A 25355-nucleotide genomic window follows, 5' to 3' on the forward strand; every position below is an offset into this window, starting at 1 on the left:
ACAAGCTGATGTATTACACAGGCAGATAGATGAAAATTGCAGAGAGCATGCAAATACTTCCATCTCCACCCTGATTGGTTTTCACTGAAATGCTGCAAAATAATCTCAGCAACATCAGCCTGAATATTTAAAATATTTCCTGTTCTTGTGAAAAGACAACGCAAGATGCACCGTATTTCGTTCAGTTCACGTGAATGCTATATTAGGGTGGTGTATACTGTATTGTTCCCTCAGCATTTAATAATTTTCTTCCATGACATTCTGCTGTCTTAATTATGTTGGTGTATATACTGTACTACTATATTTTTATGTTCCCCCTTCCTCCTCAGTGTAACTTTCACTCTTTAGATGGGGCTAAAATTGGAAAATTCTCATGGAGATCCTTCAGAATTTTCAGCAAAACATGCGACTATCTAAAATTTACATTGTCTGGAAGAAGTATGTTCTGCATATTGATGAAAAATGGCAACAAAGATACATTGTCTGCTGGAATTTTACTGATGTTTAAATGGTTCTGGACAGTATTTCCCGAGAGTGAAGAATGGATGCAAATTAAATAAACAGGTAGCCTTTAAATTTCATAGTATTTTATAAAAAATAACAAGTTCACTCTCACAGGAACATATATTGATTACTGCAGTGCTTTTAGACATTATATCTTTAGAAGAATCCTTAATCTACTTAAATGCCCAGGCAAGTTAGGAAAACAATAGCTCAATGCCTCAAAATCAAACCTTAAACCAACATCACAATGGAAACAGTACAAAAAACACATGTTTCTGACCAAAATATAGATATAGTATAATGAATTACTACTGACAGTACAGTACATGTGACATGCATGCACCAAAGCTTCTTGAAAGCCTCTGGCTCTCAGACTTAAAGACGGCAAATAAGGCATATTTATATTTATTTTTGCAACTATGGGTACAAAAAGAGTAAATGTAACATGTAATTCTCTTCACAAGATTGTATTGCAATTGGGTCCCAGGTTCAGTTTTGACATATTCTGAAACAAACATACAAAAGGCAATTCTTTTTAGGAGTGGCAAATGTCATTACTGTTCACTTTGGATAAACATGAATGGATACAAAAACTCCTTCATCACAAATGAAGGCGCTCCTTCATCAGAGAATTATGAGTCATCCTCCGTTTTGATGATGTGGAAAAGTGTGATATTGAACAGCACTTGGTGGCCGTTGTTCCAGGCATAGAGGGCCCTCTCCCTGGCATTGTAGTCAAGCATGGAAATGTGAAAGTACTGATTATGGAAGGGGATATCCATATACTCGTAGGTGGAGGTCTTAGTGGAATATGAGTAGTAGACTTTGGCCCCAGTCAGGTGGGAATTGGTAATGTAGAGTGTTCCGCATATCATGAAAGACTCCCCAGCATTCCTTTTGGAGTACTCCGTATTCCAGGTTTTCAGAACCTCCAGGGTCTGAGGATCCAATTGGCTGATGACAGTGTTGCCTGCATTCTGATTGGTGGCATACACGGCCCATAGGCCCAGCTCATCGGCCATGAGGTCAATGTCTGAGAAACCTCCCCAGGTGTAAGGGTAGACATTGTGGAAGCCAGCATACTCCAATGCTCTTTGGGCCAGGATCAGTCCTGTCTCAAAGCTGTACTTGACAATGATGTTGCTCTGATACTTGTTAAAATAGAGGGAGCCGTTGTACACTACATGGTTGGTCCCAGCCCATTTGAAAGGAAGGTTGTAGGTTCGTGATTCCACCCCAGATACAAAGTCATCCATTGACTTGTACTCACGAACTATCCTATTATTTGTATAACCATCCATGTACCATACCTGTATCAATGACAGCCAAAGCCATGGTTAATATCAGTAACCTCTAATACAGACATTACCTCAGCTGAGAAAATGCCTATGATTCTACAGTAAGTTACATTAAGTATACTAACCTATCATGCATCTTATGAATCTAATATAATTTGACACTTCCTAAGAAATTTCATTCAATTTGAGCTATTGAATGGTGTTTGAATGTAAACATAAAAAGCATCATTTGGGTTTTTAGCTGCGACCGCAGCTCTAGCTCTGTCTGTCAGTTGGTCGGTTGGTCTACAAAATTGTCCCACCCCGTAGCAGCCACAGTTTTATCCCCAGGAGGCTGAAATTTGGCATGGATGTTGGTCATGACCGGAAGGTAGAGCTTAGTAACTTTCAGGCCGATTGACCAAGAGGGGGCATGGCGATGGGCATGGCCTATCACAAAAAGGCGCATAACTCCCGAATGGATTCACAGATTTGCACAAGATTTTGTGGAAAGGTTGGTCATGAGCCAAAGAAGAGGTCACGTGTTTGTGTGAGGGTGTGTGCGTGGATGCATGCACACACATGCGGTCGCAGCTATTGCGGATTCTCGCTTGTTGAAACTCCAACCCCCCATCAAAAAGGAAAACAAATTCATTATAAGGAAAAAGAAAGAACTAGAAACCAAACCAGAGCTTACCCTGTTGTTTCTTTGAGTTGCCATTGGATCAGTCATCCATGCCCCGAATCTCGTCCCCGATGTCTTTATTGTTACAGGTCCAGTGATTTTCATTAATTTTCCACATGCTGTTAATAAAGAAACATACCGATAAGATATTTTCCATAATAGGTTTCTAAAGCCAATTTCATGCCTCTGCCAGTGGATATTTTGAAAACATTATGCATATTAAAACAAGACATCAGAAAACATTCCAATCTGACATTTTTAACGGCTCAAATTAATATGTTGACTAAGTCAGAGTCGCACACATGGGCTTTTTTCCGTGCTCTTCCATAATCAAATGCTGCGCTCAAAAGTGTTTTTTAAAACAAATCACCCTTCCAGCACTTGATCTGGATCTGTGCCCCTCACTTGGCTAATCAGGGACATACAGATGCCAGATTATAATGAATTTTTCTTCATATCTGGCAAAGACTTCTGTAAATTCCAAACACCTGCTTTATAGGTGTTTTTTTTTGTAAGTTCTTCATTTTTTCCCAATGTTTACAATGTTGGATTGTCTGCAATATGAGAGCCCCTTGAAATACATAACAAAATGTTATCCTCTATCTCTCTCAGACACCTGGCCACTATAACCAGAATCAAAATATTGATAGAAACCTTCAGATTCATTCTTGCTTGAATTCAATCAGCCCAGGGAGGCAATAAGACATGAAATGTGAACTGAAAAAAGATCTTAACTAAAATCTGCAATATAGATCATGCCAGGAATAATGCAAAATAGATGTTTGATCTTTCGTTAAAGTTACTTAGTTTGCTCATGCAGTTCCTTAGCCTGCTCTCCAGACTTATGACTCTCTGGTGCAGCTCCTCATAGTCATAGGCACCAATTTCCTCCTGGATCCCTGTCAGCACTGCAGACAGGTTCCTGATCTCCTCTTTGAACTGTGAGATTAGCTTGGCGTCTGTTTTATACTGCTCCAGAACTGGGATGAGAGGCTGCAGTTCATCCATCTTTTCCTTAAGCTCCTGTGGGGAGATTTGAACATGAAACAAGGCAGTTTGGCTTATACCAACACTCATACCAATGATGGAATACTCATATGTTGTTCATACATCAGGTGCACTATCCATTCATTGATTCTCAGGACCTAGAAGTGTGGTTCATAGAAAAAAGTCATCATGCACAGCTAGCCTGAGGAATCTGGTTTGTGTTTTTTTTTTTTTTTTTTTTTACTAATGGTTAACATCCTTTTCTGTTATCAACATAAACCATCAAAAGAAAATGGGAGAGATGGTTTATGTTGATAACAGAAAAAGATGTTAACCTATTTCAGTATACATATTAGCCTACATGGATGTTAGACTCTCACTACCCCTCTGCCCCCACCATCCCCAAACACACACACAGAAGAACACTCACGCGCACACACACTTGAACACACACATACTGTATGTGCAAATAGTGGTATAATCACCTACCTGAAAATTTCGGGTCATTAGAGTTTTTCTGTCGTCCTCGATTTGCCTGAATTTAGTCCTCAGTCCTTTCATCTGATTTTCCATTTTTATGACATACTGAAAATCCCTCTGTGTTCGCAAGTTCAGCACTTCTATTGACTGTGACATATTTTGTACCTATTAAAAGTACAAATGTGGAAAGTCAAATAACCAAATCAGCACAAATATATAAAAGCCTCTCACTAAACTACCCTTCTCTATGCAACATGAAATTATTCCGAATTCTATCAATGCAGCACAATAAATATTAGCAAAATTTTTGTCTTTATATAAATTGAACAAGTGCTAAATCTAGGAAACTAACATGCTATGTTTAATGTAATTGCCTTCAATACCATTATATCAGAAAAGCATTCAAACATTAAGATTAGGATTAAAGACATCTTCGATAAGTACATACATAGCATCACCCATGGTTCTGGATTTGTGTCACAATACATTTGTTCTGCTTGAGGGAGCAAACTACTGGGCTTTAACATTTTCTTAATCTGATTTACAAACAATATACTCATTTCAGTGCCAGTCTTTGTGCTACAGATTTACCAACTCTCGGTCAATTCATTCTCACAGCATTTCTGAAATGTACAGTCGTGACATGTCATTAATGCCTTATTTATGTATGTACTTCTGTTTATGTGTGAGGTGAATATACATGTGCATGGATTAGCGTTAGGTGAGCATGTATGAGCGCGCGCACCTTCTCCAGTAGCTGACGGAGCTGCTTGCTCTTGGCGTCTCTGGAGCAGAGGTTCTGTTCGGGGGCCACCACGGTGCAGATGCACCGCCCGTCGGCATCCTGGGCGGAGCTGTACACCTGCCAGCCCTCCTTTGGTCCAATGGTCTGCAAAGACAAGCGCACACCTGAATGGAAGCATATTCCCTCACTGCTCTGAGGCAGGGTGATTAATGAAGGCTGAATTTCTACGGAGAGGGAAGAGATACCGCCTTTAAGCTGCACTCTATGGCGGAGGTACTTTAATCGTTAAGGGCTGAAGAACACTAAATTGGTTTTGAGGAGGATTTAAAAAAAAAAATGCAGTATAGGGTTCATTTTCACACTAGCAAGTACTATTTGCAGCATTAAATGTCAGTTGGCATTGATCCTACTGAGGATATTATCACAAAAACAATAATAATTGAAAAATAATAAACTAGGCATACAAATAAATACAGTTTACTTAATGCCTTTGGTTTACCTAAAAATCAAACATACCATTGGATGATGAAAAAAAAGTCTGTCCTTGCAGTGAAACAGCAAGTGCCCAGAGACATTACTTCAGTAGATATTATTTTGTAGGTATGATTAATGACCTGACTGCTCAAAGCATATCTGTGTAGCCAGCATTCCCCTGCTGCCATCTCACCTTGTGTGCAATATAACAGTCCTCAAAATACAGCCTTAATCCAAGAGCACTGGAGAAGTAATGCAACTTGTACCCTATCAAAACGTAATGTCTCTCATTTCAATTAGGTTATAAAATGCTTGAATTAAAGGTTAGATCATTTTCAGAATGGTGCGTGTTATCCAAAGGAATTGCCTCGTGGTTTTGTTGAAATTGGTTGTGCACACCCTTGTGAAGGTTATTGTCACAGAAGCTACTTCCCTTGAGCAAAGTTGTTCACTTCAATTCGAAACAGATTATGGAGCTTTCATTCATAACTTTACTTTTGCATGCTTGATTCCATCCTCCTAGGAAAACAAGCAGCCTACCAATACATTCACCATTGTTTTAAGTTTGTCCCGAAAGGGGGCTCTTATTTCTTTTGGCGATAGACACACATGATTATCAGAATTATTTCTACCCTGGATCTCCCATTGATCTCACCACAAACAGAGGATTTATTACTGTCACCCGTATAGCACCTCTGTCTTTCTCTCGCATACACACATACTTGCACACAGGTGCCTCTAGCGATAAGTTTAAAAGTAGGAATATTTTTCAGAGGGTACAATATCAATAATGACATTCCAGTGGCACACTCCTCCCTTCCCTGACCCCCTCATTAATGGCTGAGCCCAGGGGTTCTTGACCAACGTATAACTTACATTTTTTGGTATGAGCAATTACAAAATGGCAGAACATGTTTTCATTGTCATTCACATGGAACCTTCATCACTAATCCGTTGTCCTAACCTGTGTTTTGGTATGAGAGCCAGCTCAAGTGAAACACAGTTTTGGAGAAGATGTAATTGAGGGCATTTATCCGAAAGATGATGTTAGTACATTCATTTTGGACATGAATAACCGTCACAACAGAGCTGCATTCAACGAAGAAAAATCAGACAAAGTACGACTCTTTGAGCTAAAAGGACAAAAACAATGCAGAGGAGTCGCACAGATAGTTGAGTCATTTGTCTGAGAAATTTCAAATTATGGGTATAATCTAATGAAAATGCAAAGCTTACACAACCCTTCCTCACCCAGTAATAACCATAGTATTTCATACTATGGTTATCAAAAGTCCTTTTCAGTGCAATGTCATTGTCCTCTACATTCAATTATGACTCTAGGTTATCTCATAAAATGAGCACATCCCCCCCCACCCCCGCCCCCCCCCCCACACACACACACGCACACACAATAGTAATAATATAAATAAGACCAATAAAGGTAAGAGATATAAGATTTCTCAAGGCTTTAGCAGGAGAGACTGGTGTCAGGTGGACATTAAAAGCAGAACTGGGAGAGGTATGTAAAACCCTCTACTGGTGCCAGATGGATCTCATTTCTACTAATAACTGCAAGTATACAATTCCATTTATGACCAAAAGTGAGAGACTACCTCTGTGTTTTCCAAGGGGGCTTTAGGAAGGGGTAGAATATATTTATTCCCCAGAACTTGTCCATTTTATTTATAAATGCACAAAAACCAAAAATGCTATCGGGCACTATTCTTTACTAGAACCTCTGTGCTAGGTTAATGAAGATTTAGATGTATATAGTCAATGTATGGTGCATGAAATATGGTGCAAGACTGTCTAGCATTTTTAAACAAATGTGGATGAGACGAGTTGAAGTTTAAAGTGAATATTAGAGAAAGTGTTTTGAGACAATATCACGACTAGTTACTTGTAACTTGTGTTTTAGGTTCTGAAGCACACTAACCAAACAACTGGTCAGCTTTTCCCAGCATTCTGCCTCCTTATTTACGTCTCACAGCATCTTCCTCTCTCTCCCACAATGCACTCCTTTCAGTTTAATTCATTTCAAACAAAATGAACTTTGAGGAGTCATTGAGGTAAACAAAATTCAGTTCAAACAAAGTAAGCCTTACTAGCGCTGAGGTAAGCAACACTGTTTTGCAAAGGAATTTTAAAAATGTAAATGGCAGCACACACATTTCTCATGTTACAGCTCACCCCTTCAACCTCCTGTATACAGTATGTAAAAATACCATAGCCTAGCTTAAGGAAGCTAGCTACTCCTTACCCATTTCACCTAGAGGTTGGCAGCTAACCTAAGGCCTAACCTTCTGTAAGTGTCATTGTAGCTGCAGTAAAACCTGAAGAATAAGGGAAGGAAGTCCCACAACCAAAGATTTTGAATAATGTGGATTCATCATGTCTGCTGGAAACTGTCAGTGCCCAGGGTCTGGGGCTTCATTTACAAAACTTTGTGGAGGTTCTGTACCAAAAGGTTACGTACAAATAAAAAAAGCATATGGTCAAAAATATCCTGCTTTATAAAACCAGTTGTACAGTATGTACACCTGCAGGCAAAAATTTTTGCGCATGAGCCTAGTAACGCACCCCACGAGTAACCATAAATGATCCAATTAATTGTCAGGGAAAACGGAGAAGTCAGGCCGCAAAACAAAGAAGAAGAAGAAAAAACTTCACTGAGTGTGAAATTGAGATGCTCTTTACAAAGGTAGAGGTCAGATGGGCTATATTGTTTGGTGGAAATACTGTAGTTCTGGCATAACCAATAAAATAATTTGTGGAGGACCAGCATGTCACACCATCCAAACCATTTCAGAAATAAAAAACAAGTCAAAATTAAACTGGATGCAACGAAGCATATTGCTGTGTACTGGTAAAGAATAAAGGCCCGGTACTGGCACCAATATGCACTTGTGCCCTAACCATTTGCTCTTTTCAGGATTCATTTTCTCTTGGGCAGTCATTGGTTAGAAAGGCAATATGTCCCTCTCTTTGATCTTAGCTGCATCCGGACTGCAATGTCCTGTGAATATCATATGTTGATTAGAAACTGAAGTACATCCCTGCCATTTGTGCATTATTGAGTGTTTTCCATTGTATTAATAGATTTTATACATTTCATTTTCACACAATCCTGATTTGTTTTTACTGGTTGCTCGTCCCTATTAGAATTGTTCTACGAGTGGACACCATGCCTCGCTTCCATACAATAGGCCCAATGCCCCTTTCAAGCATTTATAACCAAGATGTTTCAATAAAACCTGATAATAACCTGATTTAATTGGTAATTACTATGAATAGGCTTATTTGTTCTTATATTGAATTAAATTATCCTATTGTACCAAGATGAGCTTTACAGTTTCTAGCGTGTCGTTTTATGACTCTTTGGTGCAGTAGGTGACTTCATTCTATAACTCTCCGGTGCTGTGTGTTGCTTTCAGCCCAAAGGTGTAATTTAGGCTTGAGGGCAGTGGTCCCTTCTGTATCCTGCAGAATGAGTTCAGGGGCTACAGATTGTTTCAGCTGCAGAGCTAACTTGTATTTCAATATTGAATACTGTGTTAAGGCTACAGGCTTGCCTCAGGTCATTGCTTGGAGTGTTTTTTAAATTGAGTTAAATCATTATATTTACCACTACACCACATTGATGAAATATATAGTATTGTGTTTGTTTGTATTAGCTAGCATATTAATACTAATCACCCATGTCAAATAGCATTGGCTTTTTGTACTGAATGAACCATGTTTTTGTCAGTTAAAAATGTTTTATTCAATGTAAACATGTTCAGCGGAGCAGTGATCTGGATGAAATTAATTTACTTAGGAGATTCTGCCCTAAAATTAATATAGGGGTTAAAATTTTAGACACCTTTCCTGGAGTATTTATTATAAAACCTCCCCTTAAACCTTCCCTAAATAAATGGGTTTAATGTGTCTCAAATTCTATGAATAGAATGAATGGTTTCAGATGAAAGAATATCTGTGAATATCCTCTTCTCTCTTCCTCTCTCAAAAATGTCCTGCAATTCCTCTCCACATAGCTTCCTTCTCTCATTTTCCCATCAGCAGGACTGCTAGTGAAAAAGAATTTCACACAATTTCTTTTTTTTTTTTAAGAAAAAAAGGAAAACGTAAAAATAATTTTGTACTAAAATTGTCCAATATCAAAGTAAGGGCATTTTTATGTTCACCTTTCATATATATTGGCAAGGTAATCATCTCTGCAAAGGAAACTGTTCCCTTTTTCCTAATTGAAATGGTACGATTCCATGGGCATTACTCGCTCACTGCTATTACTGCTGTGTAGCAAGTGAACAGAACACATATGGTTATTTTAATGGATGGACTAAAATGGAGGATATAAAGACCTGACATTCATAATCATGTATGCGAAATGCATGACTGCAGCTTCCACGATCTCTCAAAATGCTTTTTGTTTTAAAAATACAAAAAGATTGTTACTGACATGCAAACACTACAGATGCTTTAAAGAGAAAAAGATTTAGAAAATACAAATCAGTTAGAATATGGGTTAAGTACTTAAAACACATTCGTTTTGAATGATATTAAAGAATCTTATTAATATTTGTACTACTTGTTTTTTTTACATTAGCATACTGATGTGAATGAATCTATGAAATGTTGAAGCACAAACATGTATGTTGTTTATAATAGTAATCAAAATAGTACCTCATGGAGTTGAAAATTGCTATAGGACATTTACCATTGTCTTGATGCATAGTGATCCAACATACTTGTTATTGCATAGGTCAGCCAAACTAAATATGAAAGGAACATCTTAATTAAAAGCATGCTGCATCACTCAATCAGGAGCAATCGGGTATTACAGTACATGTGCTGCCTTCATGAGCATCATAATAATAATAATAATAATATAATAATAATCACAAGATCCAGTTAATGGGGTCCAAGCAGCACTGGGCAAATGGTACACAACTGCACATCATTAGTCAGCATGCAATGAATGACCCAAAACTCCTGATTCTGAGGAATCTTGAAATGGAAGGATATTGAATGTAGGCTAAGTACTTTAGAAAACATGCTTCAACTGATAGTTGCATTATAAGGGATGTGGAATCCAATATTTTAAATCATCTAAAAAGACATATGGCAGAAATGAAACAACGGTGTAAGTCTTAATCAGCCCTCTTTACTGAATTTATATTTTTAAAAGAATGCGAGTTATGGTCAAAAATGCACAAAACATGCCTTAACTGAAGCTGGCCCTATAGAATGTAAAAAAAAAATTGTGATCAAAATCCCTTGTGTCCATGGGCCAAATAGATCTGTTAAAGTTTCTTCATATGCAGCTTTCACGACTTACACCTCACTTCATGTTTATGTGTATTTGCCACAAATGTAATGAAAGCAGTAAGGTGAAATGCTTTGTAGAAAAATTCTTCTGATAGTTTTTCATCGTCAGCTATTGAAGTGTGTCAAAATCGTGAAAATTGGTCGAATGTTGTAGAAGGAGTTTGAAAAAAAAAAATAGGCTTTTCAAAAATCACAAAATTGTGAGAAATCCAAAACCACAGAAATTGGAATTGTGCATGCGTCGGATTCTGCCAAAAAAAAAAGATCATGTTTCTAGGCCTTACAGTTCATGAGATACAAACTGAAACATAGAATGCCTTGTTATGATGCCATCACATGGTCAGTGTGGACCAGATTTGGTGCTTGAGTAGTGGGTAACATTCACACGCTATCTGTCAAATTTGACAGATCCACACCTTACGGTTTCGGAGATCCATAAACTGTTATGGCAAATTATTTCATTCTTCTAATTTTGGCAAAATTTCAAAATCTCTCTACACCGATGTGGCTCCCTATAGCGGTTTGGGGGGTTCGTATAAAAGGGAATAGTTTGCAGATAATGGCTTGAGAAGCTTGCCATCAGAGCTTAAATCAACAGTGCTTTTTGGAATTTACTCGATCATATTCTGTGGGGAAATCACTTGTGTATAAAATGGATAAGTTTCCGCAACAATGAAGATGCAACCGTATCATTAATAAAGGTTGTTCTTCCATGTCATTTACTAATAGATTCAACATTTAACCTGGACATGTATCGTGAATAATTTCATTTTAAAGGTCGCCTATATACCAGGCCTTGACAATAAAATGGCTGATGCTTTATCATGGTGTAATTTTTGATTTAGTTTTGTTTTCAGTTTTTTTTTTTTTTTTTTTTCACGTGTCTGCATGGGTTTCTCTATCAAATTATTATAGGCTTTCAATTTCAGCTTTGCAATGCAGTTCCTCATGAGCCTCTGTTCATGACTAATGTCAGCTATACCATGTTCAGCCCTCGGTTCTGTGCTAAACTCTTCTTTGCCAACGATGAGGGCTGCCTCATAACCACTACAATTGCCCATTCCTTCAGGATCAGTGCTGCTATCACGGTAGATCCTAAAGTTCCCATGACCACACTCAAAATCATGGCAATGGTCATCTGCTGCTTTTGAACACTATGGTAGGCTCAATAACAAGGGCATCAGTCAAGTTCAAAAGATGAGCATCTAAATATTCTTCCAGGTGCTGTTAGCGTTTGGTATTTGCTGCTGCTGCAATATTTATTATTATTATTATTATTATTATTATTATTAATAATAATAATAATAATAATAATAATAATAATAATAATAATCCATTAAAAAGTAGCATGTTCTTTCTGATCCTGGTGTCACCAGGTTGCTTCTGCAGTAGTTAACTGGGATTTTTAATTGGACTTCCTGATCTTCAGAAAACTGCAGGTGCTCTATGGACTTACTAATAATGTTAATATGGCTAATGTCTGATCCAGGATCATAACTTGCATTCTGTCTCTATGCTGGAGGATATCGATATCGTCTTCCTGATCTTTCAGGAAACAGTAGGTGTTTTGCTGTACACCGTTTATTATCATTATCACATAATGTTAGTACAGTGAATGTCTGATAATGTCTGATCCAGGATCACTGCTCCTGTTCTGTCTCTGTGCTAGAGGGATATTGGTATGGTCCCCTGATCTTTCAGGAAACCGCAGCACTCTGTTGTACAAATAGTTTTAGGGTTTGGTCTTGGGTGTTCTGCTGTTTTGGGTTTTTTGATAGTTCTCCTGTTAGTAGGGGAGATGTATCGTGCTCCTTGTTTGATGGGTTAGTGCACACTAGTGCATGCACAGAAGTACTTAAAGCAGATCAATGCAGCACCAATCCAAAATAATTACATTGCATATTCATTAATATATTTAATCCAGATATGTGAGTTTTCCTGGGTGTAGGATGTCTGTCTTTTGAGATTGTCCAAGTGAGGCTTGAAAGTGTATATTGTAACTGCTGAAAGCTGGGCTGGCTGGGTATCAGCCCTCTTATGCTGAGGCCATGTGAAATGATTGCCAAAGCACAGTTGACACATGTCAATACCGAAAAATTGACCCAAGGTTGCAACCACCATGCCTTCACAAAGACCGCTATTAAAGTGGAATAGGCCTGTGTGTGTGTGTGTGTGTGTGTGTCTGTACTGTATGTGTGTGTGTGGAGGGGCCTAATGCACCCAAAATTTGAGGGGGCGCAAACTCAAACAAGCAAAATGTGGGTGGTTTATGTCCATATTACAAATGTTTTTTCTTCAATCGTTTGTTTATTCTCTGTTATTCAGAGTGACAGTGTTACACTTCCAGCAGTAACAATACATGGTTAAGTAGGGAGGAGGGGGTTGCTTGTTGGGGTGGCTGCGGCGATCATGGACTAAAAGTGGGGTCAACAAATCTGAGTGCCCCCACAGTTTCAATGGGCACAACGCCCCTGTGTGCGTGTGCGTAAGTGCATATTCACAAAAAACAGGGTGTACTGGGTGCCTGGATGTCGACATCCACCGGCCTCCAGCCTGTAATTCAAAGTCCTACTGCCCCGCAGTGCTGATGCAGCCTCCATGGACAAAACGTAATGTAATCATAAAGCATTGACTGTGTTTTCGTCTTAACTACCTGAATTAGTCATCCCATTAGTACAGAAGCAGCAAAGCAATTAGCAGGCTTTCAGAGCACCATAGAGGCCAAGAGCTCTTCATTTAAAATTCTCCGTGGGTATCTTCCTGACTTGATGGTTTTGATTGTATCAGTTAACTCATCCATTTACATCAAAGATTACCTTTACTACGCTTGTGCTTCACTGTATCCATGATGTGCATGAGTACAGTAATCATATGTCTTGTTTCACTCATTTTAGTGTACAGTTTGTTAGCAACAACTGATGCACAGATTAAACCTTTACATAGTTACTACCCAGTAAAAAAATTAAAACATTAAAAAAAGAGAAAGAAAAAGGTTTACTATTCCTATCAATCTATGACAATTGTCATTTTCATTAAAAACAGAAACTAAGGAGAAATACTCTTCTGATGGAATGCTGTCAGTTGTTATTCTAACAGTTATTGCATCCAATTCAAAAAAGTTTACAGGGAATGCAATTTTGACAGAATTTGATCTGACGGTTCCTCAGATGAGGCTTTCCTTGGAAATGTTGTTGTATCCGTTTAATAAAATAATCTGGCACTGCACATGATTAATAGGCTTTTTTGCTCGGCTTTAATTGGCCAGGGGATACAACAGCTTACTTAAGCAGATGTCTGAAGTTTGACATTAAAAGGCTATTTCCTGTATTGTGTCAAACCTAGCCTATGACCTAGCCATCACAAATCAATGAAGTATTTATTTTCACAGTGGCATGCACTTTTTAATTTTATTTTAAGAACAAAGGAAAAAAGTGAACAAAAGCTTGAAAATGAGCTTATTCACACATGCAAATGGCAACATACCTTTGTAAAGACATGTTTTCTGTGTAGATGCCATGCAAAACACCACTGTTTTCACAGCATCCCCGAGACAGTACCATAACCATACCCAATCAAGCCCAGGCATCACATTTCTTTACCAATATGTTGCACAATAAACCTGCTGGATATCTGAAAGAAGACATATCTTAGGTGTATTGCAGCAGGAGCCTTGAATTTTATTTTTCATCCAGCTAGACAACTCACATATAGCATCATGGCTTTCTAGACCCAGAAATGAGTCTGCTTGCAATTTAACAATAGCTGTTGCTTGCCACAGATTGCACTGACAGACTACCTGCTGTCTTAGCATCGCATGTTCTCCCTGCTAGTCTGATTCTCAGTGAGTTTTGGTTCTTGTGCTTTTGCTCGTTTCTGTGTGAACACAGCCTAAAATCCCTTTAAAATGTGATTTGTGAAACTTAAGGCAAATTAAGGGTTTGGTTTCCCAAGTCCCAATAGAATGGGATGGTACTCAGCAGTATGATGCCTTTGGGCTCACAGTTGCAAAATCAGTTTCACAGCTTTTCAAAATAAATAATTAAAAAAAGGAGGAAGGAAAGCAATAAGCTATTTGGAGCAGAGGACGATGAGGGAATCTGCAATGTCTGTTCAGGCATTCACAACTCATTCATCAGAATTCCTCAAAAGGAAAAGGCTGGTGGAAATATGGTTATATTCATTCGAAATTGAAGAGTGCACACACACTGCAGTGCCTTTTATTTTCTTAGCCAGGTATATATTCTTCTGAATGGAAGAGACAAATAATAGCAAAGTGCACTTACATACAGCAGCCTACTGGTTATTTTCTGAGTATTTGTAGACCTTGTATTAAAAAAAGGCTTTTCAGTGGCATTTTTGAGATACCTTTTCTAAAAAGATGGCCGCCTGAATAGTTCACAAAGATTTTCACATCATTGCCAGTTCATCATAATACAATTCAAAGACCCTTTTGTAAATCATAGCAGCATACAGCATAATACACTACTGCCCACAGAGATATAAGCAGTGCATAAATGATCATCTCAACTGAAATGTTTTGAATTTATTTAATAAATAACACTAGATAAATTTGAACTACAAACGGACATGTAAATATTACAGATATAATAAATCTCAAATATTACGCAAATATTCACTTTGTCAATACATTTCATTACAGAAAATACAAATATTAACAGCGATCCTTTGCGTAACATACATTGGCAAAGCTGCACACGCCCCCTGCCGTTGAAATAAGTTTTTCAGAACCACTAAATGGACAGTTCCATAGCATAACGAAATATAATTGCGTCCAAATAACAAAGTTAAATAAACGAGCAAATGCATTTACGTCTCAGCATTAACCACGATATGGACATATTGCTTTAAAAGTGTCCTGAATGACATAGTATGACAAGATACTCTCAAAGTATGATATACGTTAATCACTGCGTGATTATAAACCTGTACACAATAAAATGTCCAGCGTTAATTAAACTCTAACAGAGTACACATGGTCCCACTCTGTAAGAGTTGATTTAACACAGGATATTTTACTGTATAGGGCGATTCTTGTATGCCTTAATATAACTACTTACAGAGAGAAAGACAAAAATAGTGAGCTCAACATGAAACATAACTACTTGTTTATTATATGAAAATACCATTCCCGTGATGATTAGGCTACGCTGGGAATATAGCTCCGCTGGTCTATCAGCATAATAACCAAGATAAAGACTAAGATCTTCTGAAATCCCGAAAGCGTAACATGCTTCGTTCCCAGTGATAATGGGTATCACACACGTTACTGCGCCACACCGGCACTTTAAAATGGTATATTTTGAATAAGCTGTGCTACAGGTATAGCCTACGTTTAAGTGCAGCCACAGAACGGTGTTAGTGTTAAAACATGATACGTTGTATGTGACTGACAAACAAGTGGTGTTCTTTATTTCGAAATGAATAATATAAATACATGCATATGGAATTTAGTCTCTAAATTTAAAGTTAGAAAAATAACGGCTGCCATATTTTGTGACTTATAGCATGGACCGATTTTTCTTTACTTCTTTTTCGTATTTATTAAAAACAGTAGCGTACATTCCGAAGACATGGACCGTCAGCTGATACTGCACACATATTTCATATCTTTTTATTATTGCGGATGGATTTATTCAACAATGCTGCTATAGTTAATTATTGCTACGGATGTTCTGGGAATAAAAATACATTAAATGATACAACTACAAGGGGTACAAAATAAATAAATGGAGAATCATGCTCGTTATCGTTTATTACTTTTTTGCCTCCTACTTTAATTTATCTAGTCCGGGAAATTCGTTTTCAGTTAACAATTGCCTGCGAATTGTAATAAAGCACTGACAATTCCGTGCAAATAAATGAACGAGAAACTCACCATTGACGGATATAATCCGAAGAGCATTAGGAAAAGCAGGGGATTTAGGACTCTGAGCAGTGCCCGCATTCTGGTAGCAGTTGCACTTTAGTCGCTTACTCACGCGCAGCCTTCACTGCGGGACCGTGTCAGTATTGCTACTAGAATATGCCCTGCGATTAAAGCGCCCCAATGGAACAAGACGAATAGATCCACATTCATTACACCGCTCCTAGGGCTCTTGCGTGCAGGCGCTACAGAACACCGCTGTAGACATTAATGTCTACAAAAAAGTTTCAACTAGACCAGAGCGAAACAAGGGTTGCAAACGAGGTATTGAACCATGCACAACGGATATGACATCATTCATCGTCTCTGGGGTCTTCGTATACATATATGTCTGCATTTATTTAATGTGGTTTTTGTAAACAGACATATATTACAACAACACCATTCAATGAGTCAAAACGCCCTTTTTCAAGTTAGCGTAAATATTGGGACAATTGACCGTCAGCTGTTCAAAATTTCACAGGTTCACTATATTACTCTAATTATTTAAAAATGGAAAGCTGTGTCTCAGGACATAGGTTATATCCTTTTGGAAGCATTTCTAGAGTCTATAAGCAAGACAAGAAAACTGCGGACAAGGGCTTGAGAACTCAGTATGACAACCAAACAAGCTATTGTGAGGATGAATTTTTATTTTTTATTTATTTTTTTTAACAATTGCGGAATGTTTGTGTGGAATGTCCTGAAGAAGAAACTAACTACTAGAGCATTTAAGGAATAACCAGTGATGACAGAATGATCATAAGAGCTACGAAAAATAAATAAATCAATTGTAAGCTTGAGTAATTGCTGATGATCTCCATACATTGGGGGTGAAAGGTTACACTTTCAGATTTAAACCTCTCATCAGTGCCAAGAACAGAAATGTGAGTTTGTAATTTGCAAAAATACAAAATAATAAATACAAACATGAGCCCGATAAGTTCTGGAAACAAGTCTTATGGACAGAACAGAAAAAAAAAATCTTTAACAGAGTGATGGAAAGGTGAAAGTGTGGTGAAAGAAAGGGACTGCCCCGGACCCTTGGCATGCTACTTCATCTGTCAAGCATGGTGGAGGCAGTGTGATGGTGGTGAATGTACAGCTGCATCTGGAACTGGTTCAGTGGTCTTTACTGGTGATGTAACCAGCGATGGCAGTTACAGAATGACAGCCGAAGTGTAAAAAAAACATAATGTCCACCCATATTTAGAGAAACGGCACCAAAGTCATTGGATGGAAGTGTATTTTGCAGCAAGACAATGACCCAAAACATACATTAAACAAGGAGCTTATCAGGAAGAAAAGGTTGAAGGGTTTGACGAGGCCCGGTCAGTCATCCGATTGAAACCCTATTGAACATGCTTTTTACTTGCTGGAGAGGAAACTGTAGTCCAAAACCCCAGTAAACACACGGCTACTGAAAGAGGCTTCAGTAAAAGCTTGGCAGAGCATCTCAAAGTATCACATCCTGAACCTAGTGATGTGCATGAGTCACAGACGAGGGGTATGCAATGAAAGTTTGACCTTGCTGGTCATTCAGTTTTTCAAAACCTTTTCAAAAAAAGGCTGTTGGACCTCTTGCCACCGGATAGAAGAATACATGATATTGGCATCTAGTATCAGCATCTGATCTTATTCCAGGTGGTTACATGCATAATTGAATTTGGTTACGTGTTTAAAATGTATTTTGCTGTGGTTAATATTACCTAATAATGAGGCCATTTCAGAGTTATTTTTTTCTCCTTAGAAGTGAACAGTCAGTAACCCATGTCACATTGTGAAATTTATTTCAAATACAAATACTTAATACATGTAAGAAACACTTAAGTACATATTCCTTTTTTTTATTTTTTCTATATTTTACAATTAGTCAGAGGACCTTTTATAACAAGCAAATGCTGCCAATATACACATTTTATGTCTTACAGTTTCTTTGGAACTTAAATGGAACAAGCATTTAAAATTATTTCAGGTCTGGGATTAAGTGCTCCGCTAAATTCCTTCATCTGTGATAGATGGTTAAAACATCAAAGATTGTTCAATGTTGCTTTTCTACGACAAGGAATTGTGTATCTTAGGCACATTCACATTTATGTCGAAAAACCTAAAAAAACGCATGTAAACGCATGCTGTTACGTGCTTGCTTGATTATGGAATACGCATGCCGCTTTAAAGATGAAATATACATGGTAGGTTCAATGTGAAGTTGTTTGTTTAAATGAAGATCCCCAGTCCTACATAATGCACATTGCACAGAGCATAAATAGATATGACAGAGCACGCACGTGGCACATTACACAAGAAGGGGCCTGATGCTCATAACAAGATAAACTGGATGTTGTTTTCTTCAGTACGCTTCCCTCAGTCCCCTTGTTTTTCTCACACTTGCTACGAGCAGACACGTGCCACCAGGTTTCATTAGTGCCTTTTGTTCTGCTGTACATTTGGGCTCCCGTGTGTTAAACATGGTCCTGCAAGGCCAGCATAAAGATACTCTCAATTCTTATCAAATAGTAATGCATAAAATATCAAACAAAATGTAGAACATATTGCATGAGTTTATACTAAATAAGGATATATATGTATTGTGTAGTATTTAAATATATTTTAAATATATGTAACCTACTAGCTACATACAAAGGCTCAATGGCACATAACACATTCTGTATATAAACCTTGTACAGTGTGTAGGGTTATTCATTTGCAATGATTTGAATGATAATGGACTATAAAATCATGACTTAAACAGTTACAATGTGCAAACTCAGCAAGCTAAGGGTTTAAAACAATTGTAGACCATAGAGTTCTTCCCAAAGGTATAATATAACTGAGCTCTGGTGAATTTATTGTGAGGTTTCAAAATTCTGGTACCTTGTTTGTGGAACACTTCTTTTAAAATTATTTTTTAAATGTAATTATTTAAAATCTGTTGTTCTTTCTGTATGGACATATGTCTCTGCTTAATAAGATGTATATTCCAAAACAAATATGATTTTTGAAATGTCTCCTCAACCCTTTCGTGAAATCCATAACATATATTATGTTAGAAATCATATTGTATGTTTTAGACAGGCTTGTTGAAGATTTAAGATTCTGTGATAACATGTATAGGTGGGTGTCAATTTTGCCACTAGTCAGTGTATAATGAGAAAACACGAAAGTAATACGAGACTAAACATTGTTTTATGTTAATGCAAAGTTCAATTTGCCACTGGGACAGCCCAAGAAAAAAAACACAACGAAAGATGAATTGAGAAATCACCACATGGTACTTGGAAATGACTATCAGCAGGACTACGGGGCAGCCCAAAGATTTAGCCCTGAAGGGTGCAGGGATTTCATCAGAAAATAAACGAGAAGCCTTGTTTATTCTCTCCTCCTTGTTTTGCGAGCCTAAGCTTGGCAGCTCATTTACAGTCACAACAGAGGAAACTCATCTCCCAGCCATCAACCGCTTCCGTGGGGCATTTATTCACTTTTTCTGCCAGCATGAATGCAGAAAGCTGTGAATGACAATGCCTGTCACTGAGGGGGGCATCTTTCTGTAGTGCTAGCTGATGCTTGATTGCCAGTGGCAACAGCATTAACAGCTGGTGGAGAAGTTGCAGCCGTGAGCTTTGATATGAGCCATATGGCACAAGGTAAGGTGGCACAGGCGCGTGTCTGCTCACTGTGCCCATGCAGCCCGACGGTAGGAGACGCTGACTGCGTCCTCTGTCTGGTGAGCTCTTCGGCTGTTTCTCCTCTGCCGAGCTTGGACGCGTATTCGTTGCTTAAGGGTTTATTCGTTTTTCTTTTTTTTTTTCTCTCCCTGCTGTTTTGGGATGTTGGAAATAGGCGCAAGGTTGGGTGGAGCTTAGTGAAGGTCGACGAGCTGAGCCAAAACAATATTATGTATAAATACTAAATTATAGATAGTTTATTTTGATTATTCACCTCTTTCATACTTTAAAGACGGTAAACATAAACATATCGGTAAACATATATTTATTTCCAAGATTTTATTGATTTGTTGATTCATTATTTTTTACAAATTCTGCATAGATTGTCTAAAATATTATTTGCGATGACACTTAATGACACACATAATTTTTATTTATACAGCTGTTGCAAATCAAAAATTTTATTAAATATCAAAATGGCTTAAGTTGAATAAACCTTCACTGAAAATAAAGAAAAGAAATTGTCTCTTATTTTGTAGTTTTTTGTATTTTGATTTGATAAGTGCAAATAAACAAACAGTATTTATTGTGTTCCACCTGCAAAATATATGTTTTGAGAATGAATACTTAAGGATATTATACTCTGATGTTTACATAACATAATATACCTGTAAATGTACAACTGGGGGCAACATGGATGCCTTATATACAGAAAAAAATGTTTTAATCTGTGAAGGTTGAGTTCTCAAAGCAGATAAAACAATACAAATCTACTGTTGCATTTTGTAATGACAATGAGGTGATTACATTACATTTATAAGATCCTCTTATTCAGTGATAAAAAATCAAAATCTGTGTGTTTTGAAACAAGTGGCAAGGCGCACAGTATATGTAGAAGAGGTTTCTATTTACAATCTTTTGGTAATTTTGCAAAGTCGATTTAAGTAGTCACAGACCTCCATTAACAACTCTATTTTGTTTTCAATTTCAGTTTAGTTTTATTTTAGTTTTAGTTTTTTCAAAAACTCTCAATTAAATTTTTATTTCATTTGACAAATGTTTTTTCACACTTATTTTTTATCTTAGCTGTAGCTTGTGATAACCTCATTGGGAACCCAAAGTTCATTTTGTTTATTTATAGATAGTGGCTGATGATGTTGATTGATGACAATATATAAAGACCCACATTCACGCAGTGAAACCCAACACTTCACATTACCGTATTTGTTGATTTTGGATTGCTTGGCAAATCTTGCCATGGGGAGAGAGTGCATTTTCAGGGACCTTGCAGATATGCTTGTTTGTGGAGAGCGTTTGCACATGGTCCTGAAGTTAGCATGCCTCTTATGGGATTGCTAGGGTGTTATGCTAGTCACATGAACAGGAGATGTGACCAGGAGGTGCAAGCACACAGGGGAGGGGGGCCAGTCTCCCAGAGGCAGCAGAACATGATGTGTGTAGGGTCTGGCGAGTAGCGTCTGATGACCTTTTGAAGCTATAACAGGCCTGTCCCTTTTGCTTGCCCGGTACGCCATTACAAAGGTCTTGAATTTAATGCGAGCCAATATCGGTTGCCAGTGGAGCGAGATGAGAAGGGGAATGAAATGGCTGCGTCTGGGGAGGTTGTAGATCAGTTGAGCTGTAGTATTCTGGATGAGCTGCAGAGGTCTGATAGTGGAGGCAGGGACACCAGTGAGGAGGGAGTTGAACATTTCCAGATGGGAGCTGGCCAGTATCTGGGCCAACAGCTGGGTTGAGTTGGCAGTGAAGAAGACAGCCAGATTCTCTGGATTTTGTACAGGAAGAATCTGCACACCCCTGACATGCCACCATGAGTTCTCTCAGAGAGAGACAGCGTGCGTCCCTGTATTAATCAGAGAATCTTTGTCAGATCAAGAGTTCAGCACCATGGTGCCATCCAGGGCGAGCAAAATGTCAAGCAGGGGGAGGGTATTATAGCAACTCAAGCCAAGCTGAGCTTCAGGCGATGTTTCGCCATCCAGCACGAGATGTCTCGCAGGCAAGTTGAGATGCATGCTCAAACTAATGTATTGGAAAGAGGCAAGGAGGAATAAAAAACCTGAGTGCACTCATTTCAGCAAAATGATTTCATCAGTGCTCTGAAAGAAGCATCACGCTTTATCACTGATAGAGTTCACATACTACTGCTGCTACAAGTCTTCCAATAGCCAATCAGAATAAGTAAATTATACCATTAAGACACAAGAGAAGTCCAACCCACCACCCACTAGCCCAGCCCACACAATTAGTACAGGAAAACAAATGGGAAAAACATCCAAAACAAGAGTCCCTCTCTATATAATGATCAAAGCAATGAAAACAAACAAATCCATTTTAACACTATATATAATCATCAGGGATTATAATAGTCAATATAATATTACTCCTATAAACACTACAATAAAACAAATGTGCCAAACATCCTAAATATAGGTTTTCAAGGTTCCTTTGTATTAATATTATTCTACAAATTATTCATAATGAACAATATCAATGGCCATTATTATTCCAATGACCACTTGATAACCAAGAACACTCCATCAATTACCCTTGCAGGTCATTTTTATTATTTAACATTGGCAGTGAACTACATTCCACACATATTAACTGCAATTAAAGGTTATCTTCATAACCAAAATTGAATCTCATAAAATCCTATAAGGAAATGTGCTTATTAACACAATAGCACAATTGGAAGCTGCTAATGGAATGAATGAATTTGTGACCAATTATTTTTTTAAATTTATTTTTGATCTAGGAAGTGTTCGACAAGGTCAAGCAATTATATAATACAAATGGTGGGGAACAAAAAATGACAAAAACAACATAGAATACTACAAAAATACAAATACAATAAATAAATAATCAAATAAATAAATAAACACTTTAAAATGCAAATTGCAGTAACCATGCAATCCTGGCTGCTGATATTTCCCATCCCTATTCCTACAGCCTTGCTAATAAATTTATTAGAGCACCTATTTAGACTCCAAGGTTATATATTTATATACAGTGCCCTCATTACGTATGGGAACAGTTCAATTATATTTTGTTCAATAAACAGTGTGCATAGTGATTAAAATAATATATGTATAATCATGCCTATTCTGACAACATACAAATGTATATCATTCCAGAAGCAGCTTCAGGCGCTTCTGTGATCTGCCTATTGGCATCACTTGCATATGTAAGTGCCAGTACTTTTTTGTGAACAAGTAGAGTTTTAGTTAATCTGTATTTGGCAACGTTTTGTAAAAGATAAGTAATATCTATGAATAATTTTATAATGCAAAATCTGATTATTTTACTTTTGTGATGATAATGAAATATTCACACTCTTTTCCAATCTAATGACTGACCATAATCTCTCAGATCCATACTCAAAACTGATAATTCCTGTATGATTGTTGTGAATATTCAGTTGCAGCCTATTATATTTGCATGACACAAAACTACCAGCTGGATTGAACATGGCATGAACATCTGAGCCAATGCACTATATCATTTATTATTGTCAGGTCCTTAGAGAGAAATGGCAGTACATTTCAATAAATTAGATGTGACGTGCAGTCATAGCCTTTACAAAATTTAAAGAGAAACCAATAAAACAGAAATTGGCCATCGGCAGGGGTTTCATTGCTCTGCCATATTGAGGGAGAACACGCAATATATTTGGAGAAAATCCTTTCGGGGAATGGAAATGTATTTTTGCATCTTCCGGAGTGCTGTGCCATTTTGTCTTTTATAAAGTTGGAGGCTGTGGAGGAAGGTGCATGGGCAAGGTTATACCCGAGGGCTCTGCGCAGCACGGCTCGTGTTGCAAAGAGAAAATCATAAAAGAGCACTTTAGAATGTGATCCACATAATTATATACCTGTCCTTGGCAAGATTAAAAGGTAAAGCTGACATTCAACACCACTGAACCCTTTTCCTCATTAATACATTTCAGTTGAAAACAATAGTCCTATCTCCAGTTAATGGGCCTTGCAGTTTAATGACCCATTTTTCTGGCTGCATTGTTCTATAAGTTTCTCCTGACTCCTCCAGGTCAGAGTGCACCACTACCTCCCATTGGTTATTATTTAAAATGAGCTGGCTTCTGTTTTCCCCCCTCCTCTAATAACAAGGAACAACCTCTAATGACAAAGGGAATCTGTTTTACTCAATAGCAGATTCAACATGTTCAAAACTGTTCTTTTTAGATATCAAGATGTACGCACACATTTGCACAAACCTACACACATCCCACGCACATGCATAGTCGATGAGCATTCCAAATTTCTTTTTTTCAAAACTCAAACTGGGCTATGTCCATTTTTATACATACATCATGCTGCACCTGTTGGAGTACTGCTTTGGCTTTGTTGAAGTCACAGTTGAAGCCTTCAGATGGCATCATCACACACCCCCTCAGTTTTAAAACTTACAGCCATATTAAAGTTTGGTTACAATTTATAGTCCAGATTGCTCTGTGAGATAAACAGAAAAGAGTTCAGGTAAATACCATTATTTCAGATGCCAGAACTCCCAGGTTTGTTTGACACACCTTTGCAGGTGCTGTGTGGCTTAGCAACACAGTCAGATGATTATACCGTGGAAAGGGCAATTAACACCAGGGGAGTCTCAAATTGAGCTTGCTGGGTAAATGGATTTGGAACGGATTTGGCTGTCTGACCTGCTGTGATAAACAAAAAAAAAAACAAATTTCAGAAGTAAAATGAGAGAAATTAAAAATGAAAGAAATGCAGGGTTGTGTCTGGAATGGAAATTAAAATGTGCATTATTGACTTTCTTTCCAGCCCAGACTGATGGTACAGAGACAAAACCTCAGTGTTTAAAATATGCAGTTGTCCAACGTACCCGTCGGCATCAGTGTACAGTGGGAATTTCCTCTGCATAATTTACAAGTCTGTTGGTGACTCTGTTAAACTATTTGTCTCTAGTAATGAAGGCAGTGCACCACAGCTGGGGCGGTATGGCATTTGGGCTCATCTTGGCTATAATGAACAGACAGAGGGCCTGCATTGCCCTAAGATTGCCCTACCTGGAAGGAGCACTACATATACATATATATGCAGCACACTTGTCCAAAACAAGGACAGGGCAGAACTTTTCTGTATTTCTAGATGTGTTCCATGCTTGAAATAAATCACGTTACAGCTGGATTATGAGGCTATGATCCATCCAGGCTATTATGAAGCCCTACACCTCAGCTTGACTGCTCCGTTTAGCAAACATAGGGCACGTTACAACTCCATCTCTGCAA

General features: G+C 37.9%; 1 protein-coding gene across 1 annotated transcript; it reads right to left on the reverse strand.

Annotated features, from left to right (window-relative positions):
• Positions 1 to 570: 570 nt before the first annotated feature.
• On the reverse strand, positions 571 to 16720 carry olfm3a (olfactomedin 3a). Its single transcript, XM_035414602.1, has 6 exons — positions 16377 to 16720; positions 4679 to 4822; positions 3943 to 4098; positions 3270 to 3489; positions 2479 to 2585; positions 571 to 1814 (listed from the first exon to the last, which is right to left on the reverse strand). The coding sequence occupies exons 1-6, from the start codon at positions 16443 to 16445 to the stop codon at positions 1137 to 1139; spliced, it is 1374 nt and encodes a 457-aa protein (XP_035270493.1). The 5' UTR covers positions 16446 to 16720; the 3' UTR covers positions 571 to 1136.
• Positions 16721 to 25355: the final 8635 nt, after the last annotated feature.

Source organism: Anguilla anguilla, chromosome 4, assembly GCF_013347855.1.
Source record: "Anguilla anguilla isolate fAngAng1 chromosome 4, fAngAng1.pri, whole genome shotgun sequence".
NCBI lineage: Eukaryota > Metazoa > Chordata > Actinopteri > Anguilliformes > Anguillidae > Anguilla > Anguilla anguilla.